Below are 26002 nucleotides of genomic sequence, written 5' to 3'. Positions count from 1 at the left end.
ATCGCGTCATTCAAAACAGACATACCGTTGACGCGCCGCGCCGTTGACGGACAGTTGATGTTGTTTACACTTCCATGCAAGACCGTTTTGGTTATTTCTGTCCTTGACTATGGAGGACATAACAACTATTGCTGCTTTGTACCTTCTGTGGAAGTCCTACAAACGTAGCAACAAACGCCGTCGTGTCTGGGTTCTTATTCTCCTCCAAGCCAGCTCCTTTTTGTTGCGGTCCCGGTAGATATACGACATTGTATCGTAAATCTCCGGGAACCCACTCACTCACAGCCACAACGATCATCTCTTCCATCTTTACAACTGATCAACAGCAGGACGTCAGAGGGACGTCAGAGGGAATCCCAACGCTGATAGGCTTTCGCGAGAACGTGTCAGGTGAATTTGACACTCAAGTTGAAAAAAATTGAACTCTCGCGTTTGAAGCGGCCCCCTTCAATCGCGTGATTCGCGCCGCGTCCACCGCTTCATGCGCGCCGTCGGAGCGAATTCGCGTCTGTCCGCGTCTCTGCATGGACTTTAAGTGGCGAAAGGAAAAACAGGAAACGGGTAAAACAGTCTGGTAAATTCGCAAAATGATATCGCTCTGCTGTAATGCAACCTTTAAAACCAGTAAAAGACATTTATGCAATCTTACCATCTCTGAACTCTAAGACAATATCGAGTCTCATAAAGTATTAAGAAAGGTATATATTGGCCAGCCCTTTGTGGGATGTGTATCATTTTATGATACATATACTTCTGTGTCGGGTTTGGAATACCTGATGATATGGCTGTGTGTATATGCATATGCGTACTGCGTGAGTGTGTCCTTTGCCCACCTGTGCTCTGTGCCCAGGGCAGGGGCTCCTGGTGGTGCCAGGTCAGAATACAGCGGTGGTACTCTGGTCTGGGATCCAGCTTCACATCACAGGAGAGCTGAAATACACACAAACACAATGTTAACATATTTCATACAGATTTGATGTGGACCAAGAGCACAAATGAGGGTTTGAATCAAATGAAAACATTGTTGTCCAACAACAGTGCTTGCAAGCGTGTCACATTGTATACATTTTGTAGGTTACTGTTAAAGGCTTTGGTTGGCTAGCGTTGGCCAATGGGTTCCGAGATACATTTTCATTTTGGACAGAAGGTTTTCAGAGACTGAATGTCACATAATAAGGTGATAAGTATAGTGCATTTATGAAACTTTCGAATACTTAGGCTTTAAAACGTGCAATTACTAAACTGTGCAATACTCAAACCACTATGGACATTATTACTGTATATTTGGCACAATACTTTGATTTTCAGCATTAATATAATTATTCTTATTAATACACTCTTATTTATATTAATATAATTAATGCATATTTTTATATATTAATTGTTGTTATATATTGTTTACATTTTTACTTTATGGTTACAAAAATAATTAAATATTTTCTAAAATTAAGCAATTGTTTCAAGGGAAGGGATAAATAAATTATTCAAAATCTGATTTATTATTTTGTGTGTGAGAGTGTGAGTGTGTGCGTGTGTGTGTGTGTGAGTGTATTACCCTAGCTTTAATAATTGTAGGTCTAGGATCCAGAATGCCTTGCATCTTCCTCAGAGCAGGAATCACAAACAGGTTACATGTCACCACTGCAGACACTGGGTTACCTGCAAAACAACAACACTGTGTTACTAAGGCAACTGTACACAGGAAAAACATGCAAACTACAATCATCAGTTGAACGTTGATACCATTTATATTGGGGCTTAAACAATAGTGTCCATCAAAGTATTATAATAATATCTATTCAATAAAAATTGTAGAACTGTATAATGGTTTGAGTGAACTGCTGATACCTCTTTACACTAGTGGTACATAAAGACACATCCCTGTGTGTGTATTGTACATGTACTCACTTTAGTAAATGTGTATTACAGTCATAACTAACACAGTGGACCTTGTACCTTGTTCAGGACAGTAACATACTTGTCGACAATTTTCTGAAAACTGCCAGTTGGTCATTTGTGCAACACATCAGAGGAAGCATAAGCAAATCAGATCTCGTTGGGGGTGCATCTTGTTTGCAAAGATATACAGTATGTAGGCAAATCACATTATTGCCAATTCCTTGCGAAAAAGAGGCTGTGGACTACTATGAGTTTTCTCATCTAAAAGCTCAAATGTGTCTATTTGACTACACATGAAATACAGTGCTACACGATGAGTCTTACATTGAGTGAGACAGGGTTAACTGTACATTGACATTGCACATTAAATGCCAAGTTTGATCATTTTAAATAAAAGAAATGTGGCATGCTCCCTTATTGCTGACACAACATGCCTTCCTTCAATAACCTTTAACTACATTATGGCAACAAAAGAGTTGTACAGAGGAACAGAGTATAAGGCTCAACTTTGTTTAACGGGAACGAGCTATCCTAGTCTTAGTTCAAGCAGTGGTGCAAGAAGTATTCTGATCGTTTACTGAGTAGAGGTACTAATACAACACTGTAAAAGTACTGTCCTGGAGTCCTGGATTCAAAATGTTACATCAGTAATTGTAAGTAAGTATAATCAGAAAAATGTTATAGTATTAAAGTACTCAATGCACAAAAAATAATATGTTTTTTGTATTAACTGTTTTTTACAGATCATATTTTATAAAATCTTTGTATGCAAACATCTTAATTTGCAAAGTCCATTGTCACTAAAGCTGTCATAGTATTTTTGACTTCACTCAAAATGATCTATGACGCTTTAGCCGGCCCGGCTAAAATAACTGGATGGCCTACCTGCCTGTCAGCCTTCCATCTGTGCACAAACTTATCTCGTGCCCTCATTGGTCATGTGCGCGTTCGTGTGTGTTGGAGGAGGGGCTCTATAAGGAAGTGGCAGATTTTCTTCAGTTGTGTATTTTCAAATTCTAGCGATCTTGAGCCGGTTTCTCAAACGTACCTACCCTACCTTTAAAGTGACTTTTGTCAAAACATCTGTGGTGCATTAAAATGATTATTCACCATTCCTTTTTCAAATTAAGACCAATTAAATGGTCAAAATGAATTGAGATATTGTAAAAAACATAAACGTATGAGAAAAGACTACTATATCCTTGTCAAACAGACCTCCTGGTGCCAAACCATTAAACTTGTTTTTGACTACAATATCAACGCAGCATGAAACGAGCTCTGATAAGCAGGTAGAGGCAGAAGGGACTGAGGGTCATTAGGAGGGCTGAAGAGAACAAGGACCAGGACAAGAGGCTGGGTAATCAAGGTTCCTATGTAACAGCCTGAAGGACAATTGGTCAATGAACTGAGGGTGACTCAGAGGTCAGGGTATAGACATATGGATACTACAGTATATAGCTAATTTAATCAAGGAAAATAGCATATGGGAAGTTAATAACAAAATGAAGTTGTTCCCACAGCGTGTTACACTATACAGATGTCATTGGCGGTCAGAGAGTGGTCATGTAACTGACTAAGCAAAGCAAAGAGGAATTCCTGGACTTTACGTATTTGAAATTGTCCATATAGCTTTTCGTCTGAATGCAAAAGTAGGTTTTCTTTTGTTCCAAAGAATACAAGAGCATATTTGGCAGCCTAATGGAAAAAGTGCTGCACCCAGCATTTTTCAGAATTCTCCAAACTTTTGTATGAAGCTGCACCGCGCACTAGTGGTTGACAATCACTCAACTTTATAAAAAGAAAAAGGCCTGGTGACATCACGGTCACTTCTTCTGAGGCAATCCTATGGTTGGTTCTCATGGTGAAAATACAATGTCACAAAAGACATGGAAAAACAAAAGTGATGCTAGTCAACAGCGGTTAGAGTAGTGATATGATAGAAACAAAAACCCACTTAAGGCGGGAATGCTTTTTCCTCTTTGCATTGTGTTTAAGGCATGGTCCGAATCTGCAATTAGAAACACGGAAATCTTTGGTTCATTGCTTATGTTCACTGAAAGTGATCCGATGTGAGTTTGCATTTTAGCACTTCCAGTTTCGATTGTTTTGAAGTGATTGAAAGTCTTTTGGTTAGCCACCTAAAATAAGGTCTGTGGTTAACACAAGCTAAAAAGGGTCTTAAAGTTTTGTTCTACAAACTAAAATATGTCATTAAATACACCAAGCTGAAGCTACTATGTGTCATAAGAACTGTGGTTGCTAACAAGTGGCTAAAATAAGGCTACTAAACGTCATCATGCCAATAATTAGCCGCCATTAGCTTAGCGGTGGCTATGTGAAGCAATGGAACTGAATGTAGTTTGTTATTAGCTTTTTCCTTCTTGCGGTTGCATTTATGCTTCAAGAATCTGAAAGTGGTTCTAACATGTGGGGATTATCCTGCTGAACAAAACGAGTAAGTAGAATATAAATGTGTCAGAGCTTATTTTTTGCAACATTCCAAAATCCCATTGCCGTTTGTCGAGGGAGCCCGTTGTGATGCTAGCTTCCAGGGCGGAATACATCATCCCTGCACCCCCTCTATACCCATGACATATTGCATTGTAATGTGTTGGCTCCTCATATATTGAAGTGTTTGGGGTAATAGCTAATCTACATGTTTTTCTAAGACATCTTTCTTTGGGATAAAAGAGGATCTTTGCAGCAGTCATTTATGGGTAATCATGGGTTAACTTTCAGGACCTACTTCCTGTAGGTGCAGTGGATAGTGGTTGCCTGGTCTCGGCCTCACTCGGGGCTACGGCCTCCAGCAGGGAGGGCCCAGTCACTCTGAAGTTGAAGTTTCCTTTAATAACAATAGCAATACATATACATTGCTAGAGTGGAGGAAAGATTATAACACTCCAAATCAAAAAGGCCCAGACTAAGGCCACGGGACACTATACTGTAGGGTTCCTTTACATTACCGTGGCAACTTACTGACTGGGGGTTCTATAGCAGCAGATATACACTTCTTGTGGTTAGCTGCTCTTCAAAGGACAGTTCTGCCCATTTCTAATCAGTCCAATCTTTTCAATTAGTTTCCACTGTATTAGTTGGTCATAACAAAAACTAAGTCTGTTGTCTGTCGCAAGTTGGCTCCTTCCATTTGGATCCCTATCCCTGCAGTTGACTTGTTGAATAATTCTTGTATGCATGTCTATAATATTGATGTGTAAGTATGTCACGTTGGAGAAAAGTGTCAGCTTAATAATATGTAATGTAATAGGGACAGGTACATGCCAAAAAACCAAAAGAAACACCAGCCAGGAACTGTACCAACACATACTGAGATTCATGTCAAATTAATCAGATTTCATTGATATGTCTGTATAACTCAGTGTGTGAATTGTAAAGATATGTTACCTATCAATACCATGCTGCTTCAAAACCTTTGCATCGCTTATCAAGGAACGGAAATGACTGGCGTTTAAAAGGAGAGTTAAGTAGAAAAGGATTAACCCAAAGGAAACTGAGGCCTAAAACCAAGCTGCTAAAAGTGCTTAACTTCGGGGGGACATTAATATATGAACAGTATAGTATTCGTGTGTGTGTGCTTCAGACCAAGACAAAACCTACAAAGCTGCCAGAGAGTAGAGGGCAACAGCCATTGGAAACCAATGACGTCAAAAAAGAAGCACTGAGTGTTTACTATGCAATCCCACAAAATGTAGGCATCATGACATGTCAGGCTACATCACTGTGCTATTTCACGGCATCAACGCCCATCAATGTTCCAGAACAGCATCATTTTGATCAGATTTGAGACAAGCATGACTTCTGTTATGTTCCTGCAGTGTGTTCTTTGGAAGTCAAATGTCTTCACACAGCAGAGAGCTGGACTGACTCCAAGTCATAATATGTTGGATAAAACGCACATTACAGTACATGTTTGAGCCATATGCTATTCAAAATGAACCAATTGAGTTAACTTGATTTATATGCTTAATAGAGAAACAGGGTCCAGGAAAAAAATGGGAAGAACTGTTTTGAAAGGCAGAGTGAGGCGGGTTTTAATAAAATAAGCGGAACCTTCTTCTTACGGGACCTGAAATCTACAGACAGAACAATACTGGCTTTTGCTTCATATTATACAAGTATTACTGTATATCAGCTTTATATATATCCATCAGTAGCATAAACCAACCATTCACACCAAGGACAAGGACAGCTCGAGTACATACACACAAGACAGGGACTGATATTACATGTGGGTCTGGAGGGGGGAAAAAGAGAAATAGCCAGCAATACCCTAAACTCTAGCACAGGCTAGTTAGATTAGCAGCCATCCTGCTGGCTAACATCCGTGTTCATATTTGCAGGAAGTCTTTGCAATAGTGTCACTCTTGCTTAAGCTGCATCTATTACCACAAGGGGCATACCTGCTATTCTGTATAATGGTGTGTGTATTGCATGTGTGCACCTACCTGTATACTGTGTGTGTGCATTAAAACAAATACAAGCCAGAGTGAAAAACTGAACTTCCCCCTAGGGGGATTAATAAAGGTTAATCTTATTCTTCTTCTTCTACCCGAGTGTTGCTGAATTTAAGTGCTAGTGTTCATTGAGTTAGTTGGTAAGTTACCCCAAAGAAATAAGGAACACATGAAGTAAAGAGATATTCTTTGATTTGTCTCAATTCAGATACTTCCCTTAGTAAACTGCATTGCACACCCCGTTAACACTTTCATAGTGTGTCAATGTCCACCATGTAGGGTTTTCCTAAATTGCGCACAGCTGCTTTGCCCTCACAGGAAGTGGCTATCACCGACATTACCTAGCTAGCTACTTTGCTAACAACGTTAAAGTTTGCAAAAGCAAATCTTTACAGACTTCTAAATGAACCCAATAAAACGAACAGCGGCCTCTTCCCGAAGATAGCATAGTGGTACGTTTATCAAATATAGAAAAGAAACCCAAATGCATAACTTGTATTTGTATAGTACTGTGTTCACTGGTCCTATCTTCTTTTATGTTCCGTTTATAAATTAAACTAAATGAAGCGTATCAATTTGCCCATTGATACGCTTTTTCTGTGTATCAATGAGCAAATATTGAATTGATGTATTATGTTTTGAACAAGAATTGATGCTAGAACATTTTGTATGTATGTTAACTTAACTTCTTTACAGTGTGGCTGCTGTTGCCAAGGAGAGGTTACCTATACATCTTGAGATGAATAATCATAGTTGGTGTTGGGCCAAAGACACACAGACATTCAGTCAAAGCAGATGGGGGCCAGTGATGTTCCAGGAAACAGGACAACAAGGGGATACACACTTACCGACTCCAAACAACACACTCCAGAATGACTTCAGATATTGATATATTACCTGGCAGAGCAAAGATGAGTTTCCGTGCTCCGTCAATGTCCGCTGTGGCAAAGGTAGTAGGAAGACTGAGGAACAGAAACCCACGGGTCATTACTTTCCCTCTATGTCATCATATTATCATTGGCAGTGGTATAATTAGTGCTACAATCATCAGGTATAAAGTCTGGAGCCGCTTCATAGACAATAGGACAAGAACAACATTTTCAAATGAGCAAAGACACTCGTTTTTCTACATTACCGAAGAGACTGAAGTTGTCACGTTGTCCCAAGGACAAAAGAAAATGTGATTGGGATGCAGTTGACTTAATTTCAACGCACCCTTTTACCTGATAATGCTACATTATGGACAACAAATCAATGTTGAAATTGGAAGGAGGTTAAAAGGTTTATATTAGCCTGCTAGCTTTTAACATCCTGATGTGTTCAGTATTAGCTCTATTCAGCTCAAATGAGAACAGGGCAAAGGTCAATTACAACTTTTTGAAGATGTGTTCAAAATAAGTTTCAACACAAAACTTAAATAAATACATTTGTTTCGAGGAAATATTTTAGGACCACTTTCAAAACAGATATTTGATAGGAAATGATGACCCTTTAAACCTTCAATTTAAAGACATTGTTTCATTGTTAGTAAAGGAGTGTATGATTTAGTATTTGGGATCTATTGGTTTATTTGTGTGGTATCACCTTGTGACATCCAAAAGAGACAATGAAAGGGAGACTAATGTATTTTTCCTTTTTTGTTTACCAAAATTAGCCAAAATGCACCCAAATAGCCAGAACATACCCTTGGGTGCTTTCAATGTCATGTATAGCATCTTTCCTAATTTATTGTCTATGAAACAGCTCCAGACTTTATAATGACATCGATGAGTTTGTGTAAAAAATGTTATCCGGGAAAGAGTAGAAAATGGGCGTAATTCCCCTTTAAAGCAGTACAAGCAGTAAGCAGTTACAATCACAGAAATAGAATGAGAAAAAGCAGTACTACAACTGGAAACACTAACTGCAGTACATTGCTCACCTGGGGTCTATAACAAAATGAATTTTCATATAAAACAACCCATTCCCCCACCTTAATTACCCCAAGCCACACTCCACCCCTTTCCCCCATCTCACCCTGGCTTCATAAAGACTCGTCCAAAGTGGATCTGAGCATGAAGATCAATATCCAGCACCTGCTTTAGGTAGTCCTGATAAAACATACAAACACAGACAGGTGGATAACAATAACACTGTACAACTGAAACTTAATAAAGCAAAAAAATATACAGTGAAAAACGTTTATGATAATTTGGCTGCCTACTTTTTAAAAGACCAGAATATCTACTCAAAATGTCATGAAATGAGTGATTGTTAGCTACCTTCTCTCCCATGGACACACCCCCTGAGGTGATGATGACATCGGCACGACTGATTCCCTCATGGAGAGCCGACAGCAAGTCATCAGGGCTGCAAACCCAAGCATGATACATTCAACTCAGTTTAAGAGGGAGTGCAACTCAGCAGGATAATCTCCACATTTTAGCAACACGTCGATGATTTTTGAAGTGAAAATGCGATTAAAAAAAACTAACATTAAGCTAGAAATGGATCACACCACATCGCATGACTTCATGTCAATACCGCTAAGCTAAAGGCCTGATGACGTTTAGTACTCTCATTTATGCACTTGTTAGCAACTGCCTCTTTTGGAACCTGTAAAAGCTTTGTACATTCACCAGTGGGGTATTTACTGATGTGTTTTAGGTCGTAGAACAATACATTACAATCTCATAAGCTTGTGTTAAGCACAGATCATGTTTAAAGAATCTAACCAAAAACATGTTCAACTTAAATTAAAGGGGGCCCCAGAAGGGCTAAAATGCTAACTCATTTCAGTTTTTTAGGACTCATTCCTACAACAATTGCATTTCAGTGAACATAAGCAATGAACCAAAGATTTCTGATTGTAGATTCTACCTGACAGTGCATATTTAGAAGAGATCAAATAACAAAAATGCCAACTAATATTTTATGGACTCATTCCTGCACCACCCTCTACTGGCAGATTTGATTTTTTAGGAATCTAAAATGCTCCTACTTGTCTCCAACGATGCCCAGGTTGATGGTAGGATATCCATGTTCCTGGATGGTGGACAACAGAGTTGAGCGGTTGGAGTCTCTGATTTTTCCTGGGTGGAGGTCATCCTCTGGATTCAACAGCTACACAAAACAGACACCAACAAAAACAGAGAGCATTTGAACTGGTAGCAAATGCAAATCACTTAAAGGTGGGGTAGGTAATTTTGGAGAAACCAGCTCGAGTGAGCTAGAATTTGAAAATACACAGCCGGAAAAAATCTGCCACTTCCTTACAGAAAAATCTGTGTGTAATGTATCTGGTCAGCATGTACCTCATTCCCAGTGGACATGACAGCAACCACAGGGAACTTGTGCACGCTGACCTCCGTCACCCCCACTGTAGCTAGCAGGCCGATCTCTGACGGGCCCATATGTGTTCCTTTAGCCAACACACACTCCCCTCGCCTGATGTCATGACCTATTGGCCTGTGCACACACACAAATATGTATACTGTTAGGTTTTCTTTGCTGAAGACGCATTTTACATACATACAAATGATGTGCTACAAATAGGGTTTATAGCTATATATAGTTTATAAAAGGGCTGTTTACTCTGAAACGCAGTCAAAATATAAAGGTTGATTTTGTTTATGTTCTTTGCGTTAATCCAATTTGAGCCATGGAGCCAACATTTTTCACCTCCTCTTTTTCTTGATTTGATATCTTGATTAAACATAAAACCGTTTGAATTTATTTCCAAAAAAAAGACAGAATATGGTTATTTTCTATCCAATGCTGGACACCATTCAAGTATGCAGGTAGGATGCTAGTGACTTGGCTTGTGCGTATTCAAACGTGTTAATACATCTAAAAGTCTTGTAGGATTTGAAGCTTTACTTTTAGCAAGTTGTTTATAAACAGACTAAAAAGCAGAGGACTGAGGATTATACTTTGGGGAACACCAAATTGTATTCATAGTATTGTATTAGTTCAAGAAACACTGCGGCCATGAACAGGAGTCATTGGCTTTCTTGTGTAGCTTTTATAGTTATTAGCGTTCACTTGATTCTATTAGAATTTCTTTACCTGATGTCCTGTCCGGGCCGGGCCTGGACCATAATCCTCACCTCGAGCTCCTCTGTGCCCTGAAATAAGCAAGATAATCAAATGATTTGTTACAAAACATCTACTGTAGAACTACAAAGGTTCTATCATCACTAGTGTACTTACATCCTCAGACTCCCTCAGAAGCTCTGTGTCTTCTACCTGGACCACAGCATCAGCACCACAAGGTATCGGAGCGCCGGTCGTTACCCTCATCACCTGACCTGGCATAACTGTGTGGGTGGGCTGCACGCGAGCATTCACAAACACAAATACAGGATAAATGATGCTTCATTGTAAATGGCTCAACTGTTTCAAAACTGTGCCACCAATAATGTGAGTAGCTGAGAGTTAATCTATTCAAACACACAGACTACCCCTTGGAACGATCACTTGATGCTGGTGATTGCGCTTAAACAATCAAACCATATTTTAGTAGCCGCATTGAAAGTATTAACAGCAGCGATACTTTTAGTGAAGGTAGGATATTTTGCAGGTCTCCCTTGAAAAAGAGATCTATGATCTCAATGGGACCATCTGGTTAAATAAAGGTTTGAAATGAAATGAAATGAATATTTATTAAAGGTAGGGTAGGTAAGTTTGAGAAACCGGCTCGAGATACACTTTTTGTTATATTCCATGGAATGCTCTTAACATCCCGATAGCAATGAATATCTTAAGTGCTTTGACAAAAAATCCATAAAAAAAAATGTCATCTGTGGAAGCCGTAGTACTGTAAAAAGCACGACCAATCATTTTAGCCGGCCCCGGCTAAAATAACTGGATGGCCTACCTGCCTGTCAGCCTTCCATCGGGGCACAAACTTATCTCGTGCCCTCATTGGTCATGTGCGCGTTCGTGTGTGTTGGAGGAGGGGCTCTGTAAGGAAGTGGCAGATTTTCTCCGGTTGTGTATTTTCAAATTCTAGCGATCTCGAGCCGGTTTCTCAAACTTACCTACCCCACCTTTAAGCAGACGTTTTCCACCATGCTTGATGTAAATCATTGGAGTTTTAAAAGTATAAGTAATGGTTCCAGGTTGTTACCACATTAGCACAGTGTTAGTGTATTATAGCTGACCTGCTGTCCAGCCTGTGATTCTCCCATGATGAAGCGATCTCCCGGGCCGTCCGCGGCTACAGCACAAACAGGATGACGTTAGTTTAGGTTAACGATGGAAATTAGACCATGATTATCGATTTTTAGGTGACAGCCAAGAGGAAAGTTTCTATACAGAATGCTGTGAACAAATACATTCATAAATGTAAAAGCAGAGACATTTGCAGTTGTCAGATAAGCCAAATGGAAATGGTAATTGACGTTTTACATTTGTGTCCCTGACATAATGTTTAATTAATGTTGTATGGGTGCAGTGATTACGTTTTTTTGTAGGCCGACCTGAGCTCCCTTGACAAAAAGCCAATGGGATTTTTACATTGGATTTGAATGGATAGTAATAGATGATATTAGTTGTCTCACCTCGTACAGCATAGCCATCTTTAACGGAAGCCGGGAATGGAGGAAGGTTGTCTTTGGCATAGATGTCCTGAGCGAGCACTCGACCCAAACCGTCTTGAGAAGTGAGCCAAACCACGTCAAATTAGTGCAAACCATATATTAACAACAATCACAGCAAATATTAGGGGGATAAAAACACAGAAGACTCACCTCTGTAGTTAATTACTTCAATTCCCAGAATAGGTGTCATCTCTAGAACGGTGATGAAGGCTTTGTCCATCGACGTCAATGGGAAGGGAGACATGCGATGACGACGTGCCACTTTACTGATGTCCACTGCACTGTGGCCTACACACACACACACACAATCAGGGAAAGGGGTTAAGTAAGTGGTGAATATGTTACTATAAACGGTACCATTAGGATTAAAAGTCTCCAGTTACTTACTGGCCCTCAGAATGTTCTCATTACTGCCACATCGGGACTGAACCTGCAGAGAGACAGACACATATTCCATACTTATTCACAACAATAAAGTTTAGCAATTTAATTCATGTTGATTTATCTGTTCATAATGTCTAATATACAGGACATGGAATCATAAATAACATGAATTCTGGCTGTGAAGGTCAAAACCGGCACACCAGAAGCTTTGTGTCTGATTATACACACATTTCACGTGAAGACAACCGCTGAAGATATTTATATTTCAGTTTGCCTAACCTCAGTGTCATTCACTTCAACTCAATTCCAAACAACTCACAAGTCCTTACTGTCTAACACTTGGTCATATATTACTATTAATATTCCAATTCAAAGCCACATTTGGTACAGTATTGGAAGTCACATTTAATAGGCCAATCCACAAGACTCCTTACGCTTTGTTCAAAGTAGATGAAGTGGTTACATTGGAACCAAACCATTCTCAAAAATATCTGAATGAAAAACAACCTTTTTATAAAGTTTGTTATAATAAGTGATACATCAAAATAAAGTTTAAAAACAATCAGAAAATAAGAAACATCTCTATAATAATAGGGAAACAGTTCTTTATTGTGGTTATTTTATTAATATAAATGATTGGCAAGCTCTGCAGTATGCTTTCCAAGATTCATAATGTAAAAATATGCTGCACTTTACATTTCATTCAAGGTGTTTTTTCAAATATTTGTATAGTTAAAACATTAGATTATTCTCAGTGCTAATGTGTATGTGTATGTGCATGTAAGAAAGTTTGTGTGTACCTTGGGTGTCGGGCATGAGGCGGTGGAAAGGCGGGAGGTCGCCTGTGTTGCCCGTGGTGACTCAGAAGGGGTGGAGCTTAAAGAGGCTGAATCTCGAGGAAGCACCTGAACGCCTCGAGAAATGATAGAGTCCGGGATCTACAAACACACACAGACAAACAAACTTACTTAATGTAGGGTTGGGAACCGAAACTCGGTTCCAGATGAGAACCGATAAGAAAATGCCGGGTACCGGGTACCCATACAAAATACACAATTTCGGTTCTGCTTAACGGTTCCTAAACGCGGTAGACCCTGTATTCCACCGGGTCCGTCTGCGCCGCGGCGACCCGGTGGAATACAGCCAGGTTAAGGACGGACTGGCCATCTGTGTGTTCTGGAGAATCACAGAACGGCCGGTCGTCAGCGGTACGCTGACGGCCGGCACCGCCCTTAATTTTTTTAAACGGCATCATGTAAGTTGCGCTGACAGGCGACAGAGGTCCACAGTTGCCCCGCAGCGAGGCTCCCCCCGCCCTCCCGTAGACAGTTCACGAGCTCAGTCACTTCATAACACCAAAGATAGATCGCGGTAAACGCTCTAAAGTGAGGCTCCACTACACTAAAAAAGAAAAAGACTAGGCACAGTGTAATGCCTGTTCATAGCTTGCCACAGGCATAGCTCAGTTAAAATAAGGCACAGCTATTGTGTAATACATTTGTATTGCATGTATATTTTTTATTTGTAAAAATGTCAGTTAAAGCTTAAAAGAATAAAGATATTTTTGTTATCTAAATGTTTGACCTCTTTCTTTTACAATTTTGGAATCGAAACGGGGAATCGATAAGAACCGGAATCGGAATCGATAAATTTCAAACGATACCCATCCCTAACTTAATGAGTCAAATCAATTCCTTCAGTTGTTTTGCGGTCTACTACAACTTAGACTACTCGCGTTGCTAAAAAGATATGGTATGCTGTGGCAAATTGTCAGCAATAATATTTATATTGACCTTGGCTGTAATGAATTGGCAACATCATTACATAACTTGATTAGTTTAATCAGGACTTAAAAAGAAATGGATTAGTTCTTATACAAAGCTGCATTCACTTTCTTGACCACCTGGGGGCAGCGGAAACAAGCTGTTAAAAATAACTTTGACATATAATTAACTTCAAGAATTGTTATGACAAACATGCAATCTTTAGAAGAACATAGCTAATATTAGGATTACAAAAGAACTACATCACCACTTCTAAGCTAAAGGCGGCTAATGTTCGGCCTGATGACGTTTAGTGTAATTCTTTACGGTTGATTTTATGCCACAGAAGCTGTGGACATTCACCAGTTGGGTATTTACTGGCGTATATTTGTATTGGTCATAGAACATACAGAACATGCATTTAACAAAAAACACATTAAAAAAACATTGACTTCAAGATGATTGAACAGGAAGTGATGAAATGCTCACTCCTTTCCAGGTTTAAGGAATCATTCCTGCACCACTGTATTATCAAACAGTTTACACACCAAGCAGACATGTTGGAGTCCACCTAAACACGTTTTCACTCCCCTTGTCGCTATTTTTGGTTTCACTCAGCTCCTGAGAGAAATATGCAGGTCTTTACCATCAAACGTTTAACTTTCTTAACTAGCTTGTTTTTGTTTTTTTCATTCTGTCATTTGGTGTGGGACAGCATATACATACACTATGTATAGGTTTATTAATGAATATTTTTGCAGCTCTGGACACATTTTAATAATTTCAGAGATTCAAATAAGTGTAATCTAGGTATGAAGAACAAGACAGTGTATGTGAAAGACATGATGAACCGACCAATGAGAGGAGAGGAGAGGTGTGTGTCTCACCTGCTGGTCAGGGGAACAGGAGCAGGTGAAATGAGTGGGCGGGGCAGGTGTGTTGCCGGGCAGGTAGGGAGCCCCCTTAGCCATGACCACAGCATGGCTCGTCTGATGGACACAAACACAAACACACATGCATGCGGGGTAGGTACAAACAGACAGACAGACAGACAGACACATGTCCCCGTAAACAGACAGGTGAATGAGTTGAAATGGAGTGCTTCACAGTGGGAAATGAATGAAACACAAAAAATATGACATTTATATTTCAAAGCTGCTCCTTGGACTTCCTTAATGCTCCCTCCACTTTTCTTCTACATGGCTTTACATTCGGAGTATTTGGAATCGGCTTATGTGAAAGTATCTTTAACGTGCTGGCTTTGCACCAGCTCAAAGTAGTTATGTTCTTCATTTTGACTGCAATATCAACACTTGCTGTAACTACAATACTTAGTACAAAAAAGACTTGGCAAAGAGCTATTCTTGTGGGAAATATTGAAGAAAAATAAACAAAGATTGTTTCACAAAGTAACAAAATCAAAATAGACTATTTGATTAATTATAGGGTTGCATCTTATGTGAAAAATGGGTCCAAATTGTTGTAGGAATAGACGTTGATATTACTTGTTGCAACTACGGTACTTGGTACAAAATGGACCATGAATGAAAACACTGTAGGAAAGAGACTTATTGATATACCAGACGAGGTTGAATCCTAGTATATGTCTAGAGCATATTCGGTGCTCAATTGAGGCAGAGATTAATTGTAAATTATTAATGTCATTATTATTATAATAATGTTTATATCTCTTTTCCTATTTTTTTTATTTATATTTTCATCATTTATTTTAAAGTTTCCTTTTGTGCATTTCATGGTGTCAACTTCTTGCCAATAGGGAATGGGAGTTGCATTGCATTATGGGGCAGCGCTTTGAAGGATAGTGTCTTCAAAAACAGTAAAGGAAACAAATTGTTTATTCGTGAAAGTAAAGGAGCCAAGAATGTTTCTGAAAATGGTCTGAAATGCTCTGCTGACTATCTCATTGAAATATTTTACTAATATGTCATTTCTTATATTTGATAATATTAGTTGGAGTCCTGCAGCAGCATTAGAGCACAGAGTTGTGTGTAGTACAGTTCCCTGCTGCTGCAATGACCCAATTTCCCCACAGGGATCATTCAAGTTTCATCTATCAGGTTTCCAGCAGCAGCAGCACTGATGTGTGTCCCGTCCGCTGTTACCTTGGCAGCGATGGCGGCTGCGGTGATGTGGGAGGAGCCGTGCTGGAGGTGGTGGTGGTGGTGGTGGTTGTGCACGTGCCGCCCTCTCCTCATGTCCTCCTCCTCGTCCTCCTCCTCGTCCTCGCACTGGGTGCCGCGCTCCATGGTGTGCATGTTGGAGTCGAGGTGCATGTTGGCCAGCAGAGGGGAGGGGGAGGGCAGCTGCTCCAGGGCGGCGTGCGTGTTCTTCACCTGGACGATGGCCTCACGCAGCAGGTCGATGGCATGAGGCAGAGCAGGCAGGATGAACTGGAAACACTCCTGCAACACAAACCAAAGCACTGACATCAGAAGTCAGCTTGGAACTAGCCCACCCTACATGATGCTGTCCCACTACTCAGGAGCTACTGCCCCCTCCTCTTGTCCACCCATAGAGGTTTTGAAACAGTGTGGTGAGGATTTATTGTTTCATCAAACTGTAAAATCCTCAAATGATAGTCATATTTCTTTACTGGATAATGGGTGTGAAAGTGAAATAAAACATTTGAAATTAAATCTGTGGTTTTGACATGATCCCAAAGTTTTAGCCTTGTAAAATGTAGTCACTTTCTGAATTCTGGAAGTAGTGGGGCTGCGTCTCAATTTGCGTTCTTCTGTACTTACATTTACTGTTTAGAGTTAGGTACAGCAATATTCTCAAGTCAAGTCCTTCAAAAGTCACAATGCCTTATTTTCCCAATTCAATTTGCTTTCAAAATGACAAACATTTAACATTAAATGATATTCCATAGTTAGTAGGTTATTGTAGGTTTTGTATTGAATTATTTCAAGTAATTAGCATTAGATATTTTGAGAAGATTATCATAAGAGGTTTTCTTTCTAGCAGAGTTCAGGGTAAGCATAGGTGAGCAAAGTCACATGATCTTACCTGAGAGCCCTTCTTGCTCCCTGGCAGGTTGATGATCAGAGTTTTACCACGGATACCACACACAGGCCTAGAGAAAGCAGTGGAAAGATGGTTAGAGCACAAGATATCATACCACACACTCTAATATAGTTAGAAAACAGCAGATTAGCAGATCACTCCTGGAGTAGGCAGCGTGTCTAACTGACAGGCAGTGACCACAGCAGTGAAAACATCAAGGGTTCACCTGGACAGCATGCCTAGTGGTGTTACATTGAGTGATCCCATCAGCATGGCCAGGGCCATCCCCGGAGCCTCCCGCTCTATCACCTCTCTGGTGGCCTGCAACACAAAACACCAGGAGATGGAAGTAGAAATACTATAATAGTAGAAATACTATAATATAATAGTAGAAATACTATAATATAATAGTAGAAATACTATAATATAATAGTAGAAATACTATGTAGAAATTCTTTGGTCTTAAAGTACCTTATACATTCAAAATGTTACCCGAGTTTAGGTAAGAAAAGTGTTAACATCAAACTTAACCTACGCTAAAATTAAAATAACTATTATAATAATAACATAAAGAACGAAATTAAAAGTAAAAGTATACATTATGCAGAATGGCTCTTTTAGCTAAATCTTATTATTATTATTATTATTATTATGATGATGGTTCTTCTACTATCCTGTTTTAATCAAATACATGTGATAGCATTTTAAAGCTGCAATTTGAGTTTTTTTTTAAATATAAATACTGCGTAGTAGTACAGTTCTTTATTACATTTTATACATAAAAAATAACTACGAGTGTTATAGTCTTTAGTTTTCCTTTTTTTAATCACAATAATACTTATTATTATTATAAATAATATAAATTTGTTATGTTTTGATCAAGTTAGTGGCTCAATGTTTGCTTTTTTTTTTAAATTCAACTTATTTAATATTGATATATACAGTACAGTTACTATAACCCTATATAATAATTTTGAAAGATGAACCAAAAACCATGACAGTTAGTTTTTTATTTTATAAAATAAATTGTATTGGATTACTGAATTAATCAAAGTCAATATTCAAATTGGTGATTATCAAAAATGTGTGTAATCTCTTAATAAAATATTTGTAAACTTATATACTTATTTTGATTAGCATTTATAATGAGAAATAATGAAAAAAGAGTGTCCGATTCAGTCCATTCCCAACTGTAACACTGATGATCAATCAACTGTGACCTAATGCTTGTTGTATTGAGCTTTTCACACAGTTTGCCTAGTTGTGTTCTTCTGTACCTCAGGGGTGACATCTCGGGGTGCAAACCCAGTTCCTCCAGTGGTGAGGATGAGATTCAGCTGCTGCTCATCACACCACTCCAGGAGAGTGTCCTGTACACATGAAAACACTCACAGTTTACAACTACACCATGCATTCCTCCTTTCTTTCAGGATTCTTTGTGTCAACAGATCAACATCCTGTGTGTACACCTTTAAACCCCATTTACACGGGAACGTTTGCATTTACGCACCGTATGCGTTTTTAAAAAAGTCTTCCGTTCACACGCATTCGATTCATTTAACGTGTCCGTTCACACGAGACCGCTCGACCCGCTGGAAACGCTGTAGTACATATGCCGGGCCTGTAAGTGGCGCTGCTGCCGCCACAAAATACACCAAAAGCAGCGAAGAAGACCCGGAGCATGGTTGCCATAGTTGCCCTACTGTTTATTCTAACGGATAAAAATAGGCATTTCTAAATCCAGCTTTTATTTGCTTAGGCATTGTGGATCTTTTTTTTTTTTTATAAATATGAAATATTCATTATATTTATATATTTAAAGAGTTTTAAAAAGTGCAAGTCCTAGCAAAATGTCTAATTGTATTGTACTGCTATTTGTAAATGAGCATGTGAGCTACTGTTGATGATGTGATTCTCTGCACATAAAGAATCATTGTAATCTCCATCTACAGTATACTGTGAACTGTGTCCTGTAAACTGTGTCCTGTAAACTGTGTCCTGTGAACTGTGTCCTGTGAACTGTGTCCTGTGAACTGTGTCCTGTGAACTGTGTCCTGTGAACTGTGTCCTGTGAACTGTGTCCTGTGAACTGTGTCCTGTGAACTGTAAACTGTGTCCTGTGAACTGTGAACTGTGAACTGTGAACTGTGAACTGTGAACTGTGAACTGTGAACTGTGAACTGTGTCCTGTGAACTGTGTCCTGTGAACTGTGTCCTGTAAACTGTGTCCTGTAAACTGTGTCCTGTAAACTGTGTCCTGTAAACTGTGTCCTGTAAACTGTGTCCTGCCCAGCTGGCTGATAATAGACTGATGGTCCCTGGAACTGCTGAAAACATGAGCCAAAGAGCAAAGGTTCAGGAAGTATGTCAGGAGGAATTAGCCATTGCTTTTCTCCAGCGTTGCGACACAGACTGAAACTTTTTGGAGTGTGGACCAAAGTCCAGACTTTTTCCACGACAAATTGTCATTTATTTTTGTATTGACTTTGAGTCATGTGATTGCTGGTGAGTTCGACTTCAAGAAACGTACCTTGATCTCATCAATCTCATCTGGAACGATCTTGTAGGCTGCTATGACTCCTCCCAGCCTGCAGGGTGAGAAAGAGTCAGAGTCAGTGTGATGGCAGAGGACACGCATGTGTACTGTATGTCAACCATGCAGACCATATTCTATGGGGCCAGATCAGTCTCAACAATAATCTATGCACAAAGAATGACTTCAAAAATAGATTTTGTTTCCATTTAAAATGACTCTAAAATAAGATGTTTCAATGCACAGGAAAAAAATTATTACGAATGTCCACATAGAAATACATTTGCAAAACCTTTTTGATATGATGTCAAATATTTATTATCCTAAATAAATGTATTAGAAATCCATAAACATATGTATTAAAATTGCAACTGTAATCAAAAACATATTTGGATGTTGTTACCTTTAGAGAGTTAGAGTCAGCTAAGTTTATGAACGTTTTTTTATTTTTTTATTTAGCCTTTATTTATACAGGTGAATCTCATTGAGACAAGGTCTCATTCTCAAGAGAGACCTGTTCAGTGGTAACACCACCACACCAAGTTACAGACAGGACACTAAACACAGAGGCAACAATCAAATAAAACATCGGTTATACATGTATTTACATCCAATTTGGTCACATTTGAAATCCCACAGAACAGCACAGTTACACCTTATGTCGGGAAGTTTGGATGTAAATCACATAAGGTGTTTTATATAGATATGTTGCATATATTTTAGGGCTGTGCAATTAATCATATTTTAATCTCGATTACGATCTTGGCTTGCAACGATTACAAAAACAACGTAATCGAAATAAAACGATTATTTTTTTTTAAATTGGCTTTTCAGTTGAATTATACTTAAAGTTCAGGGTAATCAACTGTTAAAAACATATTGTTCAAATGTTTTCAATAAATGGATGTTTTCAAAGTAAATGGATAATCGTTTTTAATAATCGTGATATCAATTATTGACCAAAATAATCGTGATTATGATTTTTGCCATAATCGCAATAATATAATAATATATTTTCTTCCGGAAAAGTAAAGAAATGTGTGACATGCTGCTATTCACATTAATATGATCTTATTAATCCAAAAACCTGTTACTGTTAATGAGATTTGTTTTAGTAAGATTAAGTTGAAACTGTATCAGTGGACAAGACATTTAAAAATTGGAATGTAGTCTGTGCATCTCAACATACAGAATATCCTTAACATGATTACTTCAGTGCTATCTGGGGGGGGAAAGGAAAGACTGGAGGCTAACACGGATGACCTCACAGCAGTAGTAGGATAATGTACACATCAGAAAATGTAGGTCAGAGGTAAATGTCAACATGGAGCCTGGCAGCTCCATGCGTAAATAACAAATGTCTTGTCTTGCTTAAGTAAACATGTTTAAGTTATGGTTACAACGTAAGTGAAGTGGAATGTTAAGACCATTAATCGTGCACTGCATTTTGTTATAATTCTCAGTGTAAACACACTCAAAATAGCAATTGCAACCGCAGAAGTCCACAAATTGAGACAAAGGACATATTGCCTATTAGTATTATATAGTTAACTCGCTAGCTTGTGCTATTGTAAATACTACAGAGTTATTTTAATGCCTACTCTTTTAACTCTATGTGATCACCTTCAATCATAACCATACAACTAAGTTTACATGGATTGCTGAAGCACAAGGATTAATCCGACAGAAACATTATTGTTAACCGTGCTACTACAGGGAAGTCTTCAAATAAAAAACACACACAAATGCAGTAAAGTTCACACAATTAAAGCTGTTTGTTAATGCAGGTTCAACAGGGAGTTGAAACATGTGTTTTATGAGTAAGATTGCAAAGAACACTTTAGAATACATGTATTTGTGTTTTCTATGACATACTTGTAATTACAAGATGAACAATTTGTTCGTGAAGAGAGTCATTTCTATATAAATAATCAAATGCTTTTATGAATTCTTCAGTGCATTCATTAGTAGTGAGGCTGTTTATGTAGACTCACAGTGAGGGATCATGGACCAGGTCCTTCAGGTTGACTCCACTGCGGTCCTCAGCCAGGTTCCTGAAGCAGCTGTCACTCACTGGAGAGAGGGGAGTCCAGGTTACAGAACAGAAACACCTCCAGCAGGATGAATATGATGCAGTTTACTACATATGGAAATCAAACTGATCACCGATACACTGGTTGTCTTCAAAGGGTAGAACCTCATTTGATACTCATTTTTGGGGGTTTCTCTTTCCTGTAGTGTGTTCTATAGGTTTCTGTGTAAATGGTCTGCAAAGGCTAAGATTACAAGTGTCAATAGAAATGTCTTAATAATTGATCATATTTTAAACTTTATCGGCTAACTCTTGTAAAGTTGTTTGGCTTTGACACTAGCTAGAGGCACCTTAGCCCATAGATAATATATTCACAATTTATTACAACGTACATTACCTTCCCTTTATTTCAATGATCCACCAAAACTAGATTTTTGAGGCACAAAATTCGATTTTTCTATATCTTCCTTAATGTCAAATATATCCATTACAAGACCATTATGTTTTGTTCAAACGTAATGTTGGGTTTTTTAAAACCCCAACGACACTGAACATGCAATGAAGGACATGGGAAGGGGCCACCCCGTAACATAAGCCATTGCTGCTTGTGTGATTTCAAACCTATAGGTTCTCAAGAGATTGACGTATATTTATTTTTGAGAAAATAAAAATAAATTCCCCATCTGTTCCTCAAAGTAAATTGTACTTACTAAGATAGTAGATTTTTCCACAGTAAATATTATAATTTGTATTTTGGGTTATTTTCTGCCTATATTGTCAGATCAGCCGAAGATGAACAGGAAGCCGGAGAGATAGAAAAAAAAATACATCGAACAGTCAAATTCAAACCTTGTGTGTTCAGGTACTTTAAATTCAGATAAACAAAGACTTGGTGAGCTAGTGAGAATTTACAGGACGGTGTGATAAGTGAAAATAAGTGAGAAGTGACTATTTCCAGTATCAGAGGTTACAACACACAACCACTTTACTAACACCTCTGAGATTAACCACTTCTGGGATTCATTTATTTATTTCATCACAAACTATGATCTTTTCCTAAACATAACCAAGTAGTTTTGGTGCAAAAACTGTCAGTGTTTCAAAGGCGAATCATATTGTAGGCATGTTCCATGGTACTTTGAAACCGCAAATAGACCATCTTGAAGTAAACTACAGTGGTCGACTCGTCACTGATGGTTACTTAGGCCCTTCATCCACATATCATCTTTTTCCGAAAGAAAGGCACTTGCAGGGCACTAAGCAGAGCATCCTCCAAGCATTTTATCAAAAAATTGCTCCCGAGGTTTGACTTTTAACATTGTGTTTTTCAACACCAACCGGCTGGCTCTAGAGCGAGCAGGACAATCCGCTTATAACGATAAAAGTTCAACACTCACTGGCAGCAACATCCATTGAATAACTGGTCGATATCCTAAGAAAGAAACTGGCTTTTTTTAAATCTCTGTTATGATAGTTACCGGCAAAACATAATTATATATATCTATGCCATAAACAAATTTCTCTTTTAATTTCTACAGAGACGCCATCAGCGCATTTCTAAAAAGTTGGAATATTTTCAACATCAACTCCTCGGAGTGGCCGCACATAAATGGCGAAGCGCTCACAAAAAATACACTAGGAGCGGGGTTTTTTTCTCTAGAAAGTCGTTTGTGCCAATTCCTCATTGGAAACCATTTGATTTGCTTTGTGGACTCAGGTTTTCATATGTGTTGCTTAATTGTGTTTTCAATAAGTAAAATACAAGAATCAGGCTTGTATACATACATCACACTCATTCCTAGGATCTATTCATTGCTGGTTTGTGTCTTTAAAATGGAATTTGTTGACAATGCTAAAAATATCGAATTTCCCCAGCTTTCATGTTCTATATGTAGGATTTGGCGGCATCTAGCATTGCAGTTTCATATAATCGTACACTGATGATAAAAATAGGTAGAAATATTGTATTTAATTTCTGCTAATAGCTCCCCCTAAATACCACACACTGGCCCTTTAAGTGGTTTCCCCTTTGGACACAGAGCTCTTTGGTAAAAACACGGCCTCTGTTTGAAGTATTTCCCAAAGTATTTCAGCTAAATTTAGCACTCCTCGTACACTGTGTAGCTTGAACCTGGCTCCTTCTGCCCAGTAACCACAGGAGGAACATCTCATATCTGTGGTTTGACTGCTGATTTTACAACCAGCCTGTGACTTTGCCTAGTAGTACCAACACATCATTATTTATTCATCTTTTCGACGCCTTTTGCTCCATTTATGTAAGCTTAGATCTAATTTAAACCCCATATTTGACCCTATACGTGACCTAACTCCTGGATTAAATGATTGTCTAAAACCACACACACACATGACGTGAATGGGTAACGTGTGCAAACATATGACAGGAGGTTTCGGTTGTATGGACGGCAGTGTTAGCTGCTGTTTGGCTAGCCGAGATGCTAGCTTATCAAAAGCACGACAGGCTTTCCGAGCAGCTGCTGGGGAGCATCCGCTTAGCATTTTTATCACGTCTTCCCCTGCTTTGAAGGAGAAACAGTGGTACTGGTGACCGACCGGTGGCTGTCACACGGCTGTATACTGGTCCCAGTCCTCCTCCGCACGACTCACAGGCGAACATCAGCCGAGCTAATTAGCGAAGCTGCTAAAACAACCTACACAACATAATTCATTTCGCCTGGGCAGTGCGCCTTGCCTTCTTATTAGCTTTTAATAGCTTCCAAACGCACGATTTATGATTAATAAACGTGCATTTCTGATATGACGGGAAAGTCCTCTATTAAACCCGTGTGAAATGGCCGTCAAAGGAACCATATACATAAATGTTAATGAAGAGCACCCCCAATAGCGGACAACAGAGCGGATCTGCAAAGGGACATGAATAATGCAGCTCATGTAGGCTCTGTATCGCTACATTGCTTGGAAATATAAACGTAAAGGTGACAAGACACAGCACAGAAAAACGGGAAGTACGATGAGTTTGCCTTCAAAATAAAAGCACAAATCTTAGTTAAAAACTCATTGCAGCACTTGCTCGCCAAGGAATAGCCACCTAGTTTTGAAAGTCTTTGCTAGGTGTTCTTTTTCCTACTGTCTCACTTGACACTGATTAAAATATATTACTAAATGTCGTGTAGCTACATAGTACATAACTGAATATGACAGCCATGTTCACATGTAAATATAAACGGTATAAACGTCACTACATAATTGCAAATATCGTCGCTACATACTAGTCCCACATCTGTGCGACCTGTCAAAAGGCAGGCAGCTAACGTTAAAGCAATGACAAGTCAATGAAACCGGTTAGCTTAGCATAGTGGCTAACGATAGCTAGCTCGACGGCGAAGACAGCCCGTATCGTGACACCGACGTGCACAGGCAACCGACGACAAAACGCCACAGAGGTGCACTGCAGAGAAGCATTTTATTGCATTTTATCACACAGTGTCCTTACCCGTCAGAATCCCCACTCGGGTCTGATGGTCGTGGTTGGTGAGCACCATCCCGTCCGCCGCCATGTTTACAACCTCTGTCTGCACTGTGCCCGCACATACATAGAAACAGTGAGGTGGTGTGCGGGCTGCTGCTGCTGCACCACCTCTGGAGGACGGCTCTGTGTGTGTGTGAGCGTGCATGTCCTCTGCTTTAAGGTGTCCTCGTCCTCCAATTAATAAGTGAAGATTTTGGGCCGCCTAAAAAAAATCACTAGTAGAGAGAGACTACAACACCCAGACTGGTACTGTGTGAAATCCCCCAAAATGAGTAAGGTGACCTATTTGTGAATCATACTCATAGTGTCTGATCATTCATCAATCAGTGCTCCATTTTGCACAAAATGTTTTCTAATTTTGTTGGAAGAAGCATACCACAAGCAGTAATTATGCTTTACTGTGGAAAAAATGGGTTTCATTTAGCTATAAGGGGACATTTGGTCCTTGATTTCCTGCTAACACAGTATGGGCAGTGGTGGTCTTAGGATGTCTAAGGTGCAGGGGCCAACAAATTAAAAGGCCACCAGCTGCACTCTTCCCCCTACCACTTAGGGAAGCCTATACTTTGTGACAATGATGCCTATTGTTGTAGGCCTACACAAGAGTGAGCATAGCAAGGGCCCCTTTGACACAAAATCAAACAGATATTTCCACAATAAAAAAACTACATCATAGTCAAATGGCTGCACGTCATATCCGCTAAGCTAAATGTGGACTTATACTAAACGTCATCGAGTGTCCGGCTCAATGGCGTTTAGTAGTCTCATTTAGCCATTTGCTAGCAAGCACCGTTTTTAT

The 26002-nt window shown here is 39.2% G+C and overlaps 1 protein-coding gene across 1 annotated transcript in view; it reads right to left on the bottom strand.

Moving 5' to 3' along the window:
• The window catches only part of gphna (gephyrin a), a 30886-nt gene extending 5507 nt beyond the window's left edge, over positions 1-25379 (bottom strand). Inside the window, exons 1-22 of the mRNA XM_034135226.1 lie at positions 25168-25379; positions 21658-21736; positions 19661-19718; positions 18408-18500; positions 17357-17451; positions 17134-17200; positions 16227-16526; positions 14991-15092; positions 13141-13278; positions 12344-12386; positions 12107-12244; positions 11918-12010; positions 11519-11574; positions 10566-10685; positions 10422-10480; positions 9668-9821; positions 9355-9476; positions 8636-8723; positions 8391-8464; positions 7272-7336; positions 1556-1659; positions 834-930 (exon numbers count right to left, since the gene is read on the bottom strand). Coding sequence (XP_033991117.1) covers positions 834-930; positions 1556-1659; positions 7272-7336; positions 8391-8464; positions 8636-8723; positions 9355-9476; positions 9668-9821; positions 10422-10480; positions 10566-10685; positions 11519-11574; positions 11918-12010; positions 12107-12244; positions 12344-12386; positions 13141-13278; positions 14991-15092; positions 16227-16526; positions 17134-17200; positions 17357-17451; positions 18408-18500; positions 19661-19718; positions 21658-21736; positions 25168-25348 — 2326 coding nt within the window. The 5' untranslated portion in view covers positions 25349-25379. The remainder of the gene's footprint in view (positions 1-833; positions 931-1555; positions 1660-7271; positions 7337-8390; positions 8465-8635; positions 8724-9354; positions 9477-9667; positions 9822-10421; positions 10481-10565; positions 10686-11518; positions 11575-11917; positions 12011-12106; positions 12245-12343; positions 12387-13140; positions 13279-14990; positions 15093-16226; positions 16527-17133; positions 17201-17356; positions 17452-18407; positions 18501-19660; positions 19719-21657; positions 21737-25167) is intronic.
• Positions 25380-26002: the final 623 nt, after the last annotated feature.

This window comes from Trematomus bernacchii, unplaced genomic scaffold (assembly GCF_902827165.1).
Source record: "Trematomus bernacchii unplaced genomic scaffold, fTreBer1.1, whole genome shotgun sequence".
Lineage (NCBI taxonomy): Eukaryota > Metazoa > Chordata > Actinopteri > Perciformes > Nototheniidae > Trematomus > Trematomus bernacchii.
The sequence above is the reverse complement of the archived record's forward strand: the minus strand, read 5'-3'. Positions and strand labels throughout refer to the sequence as shown.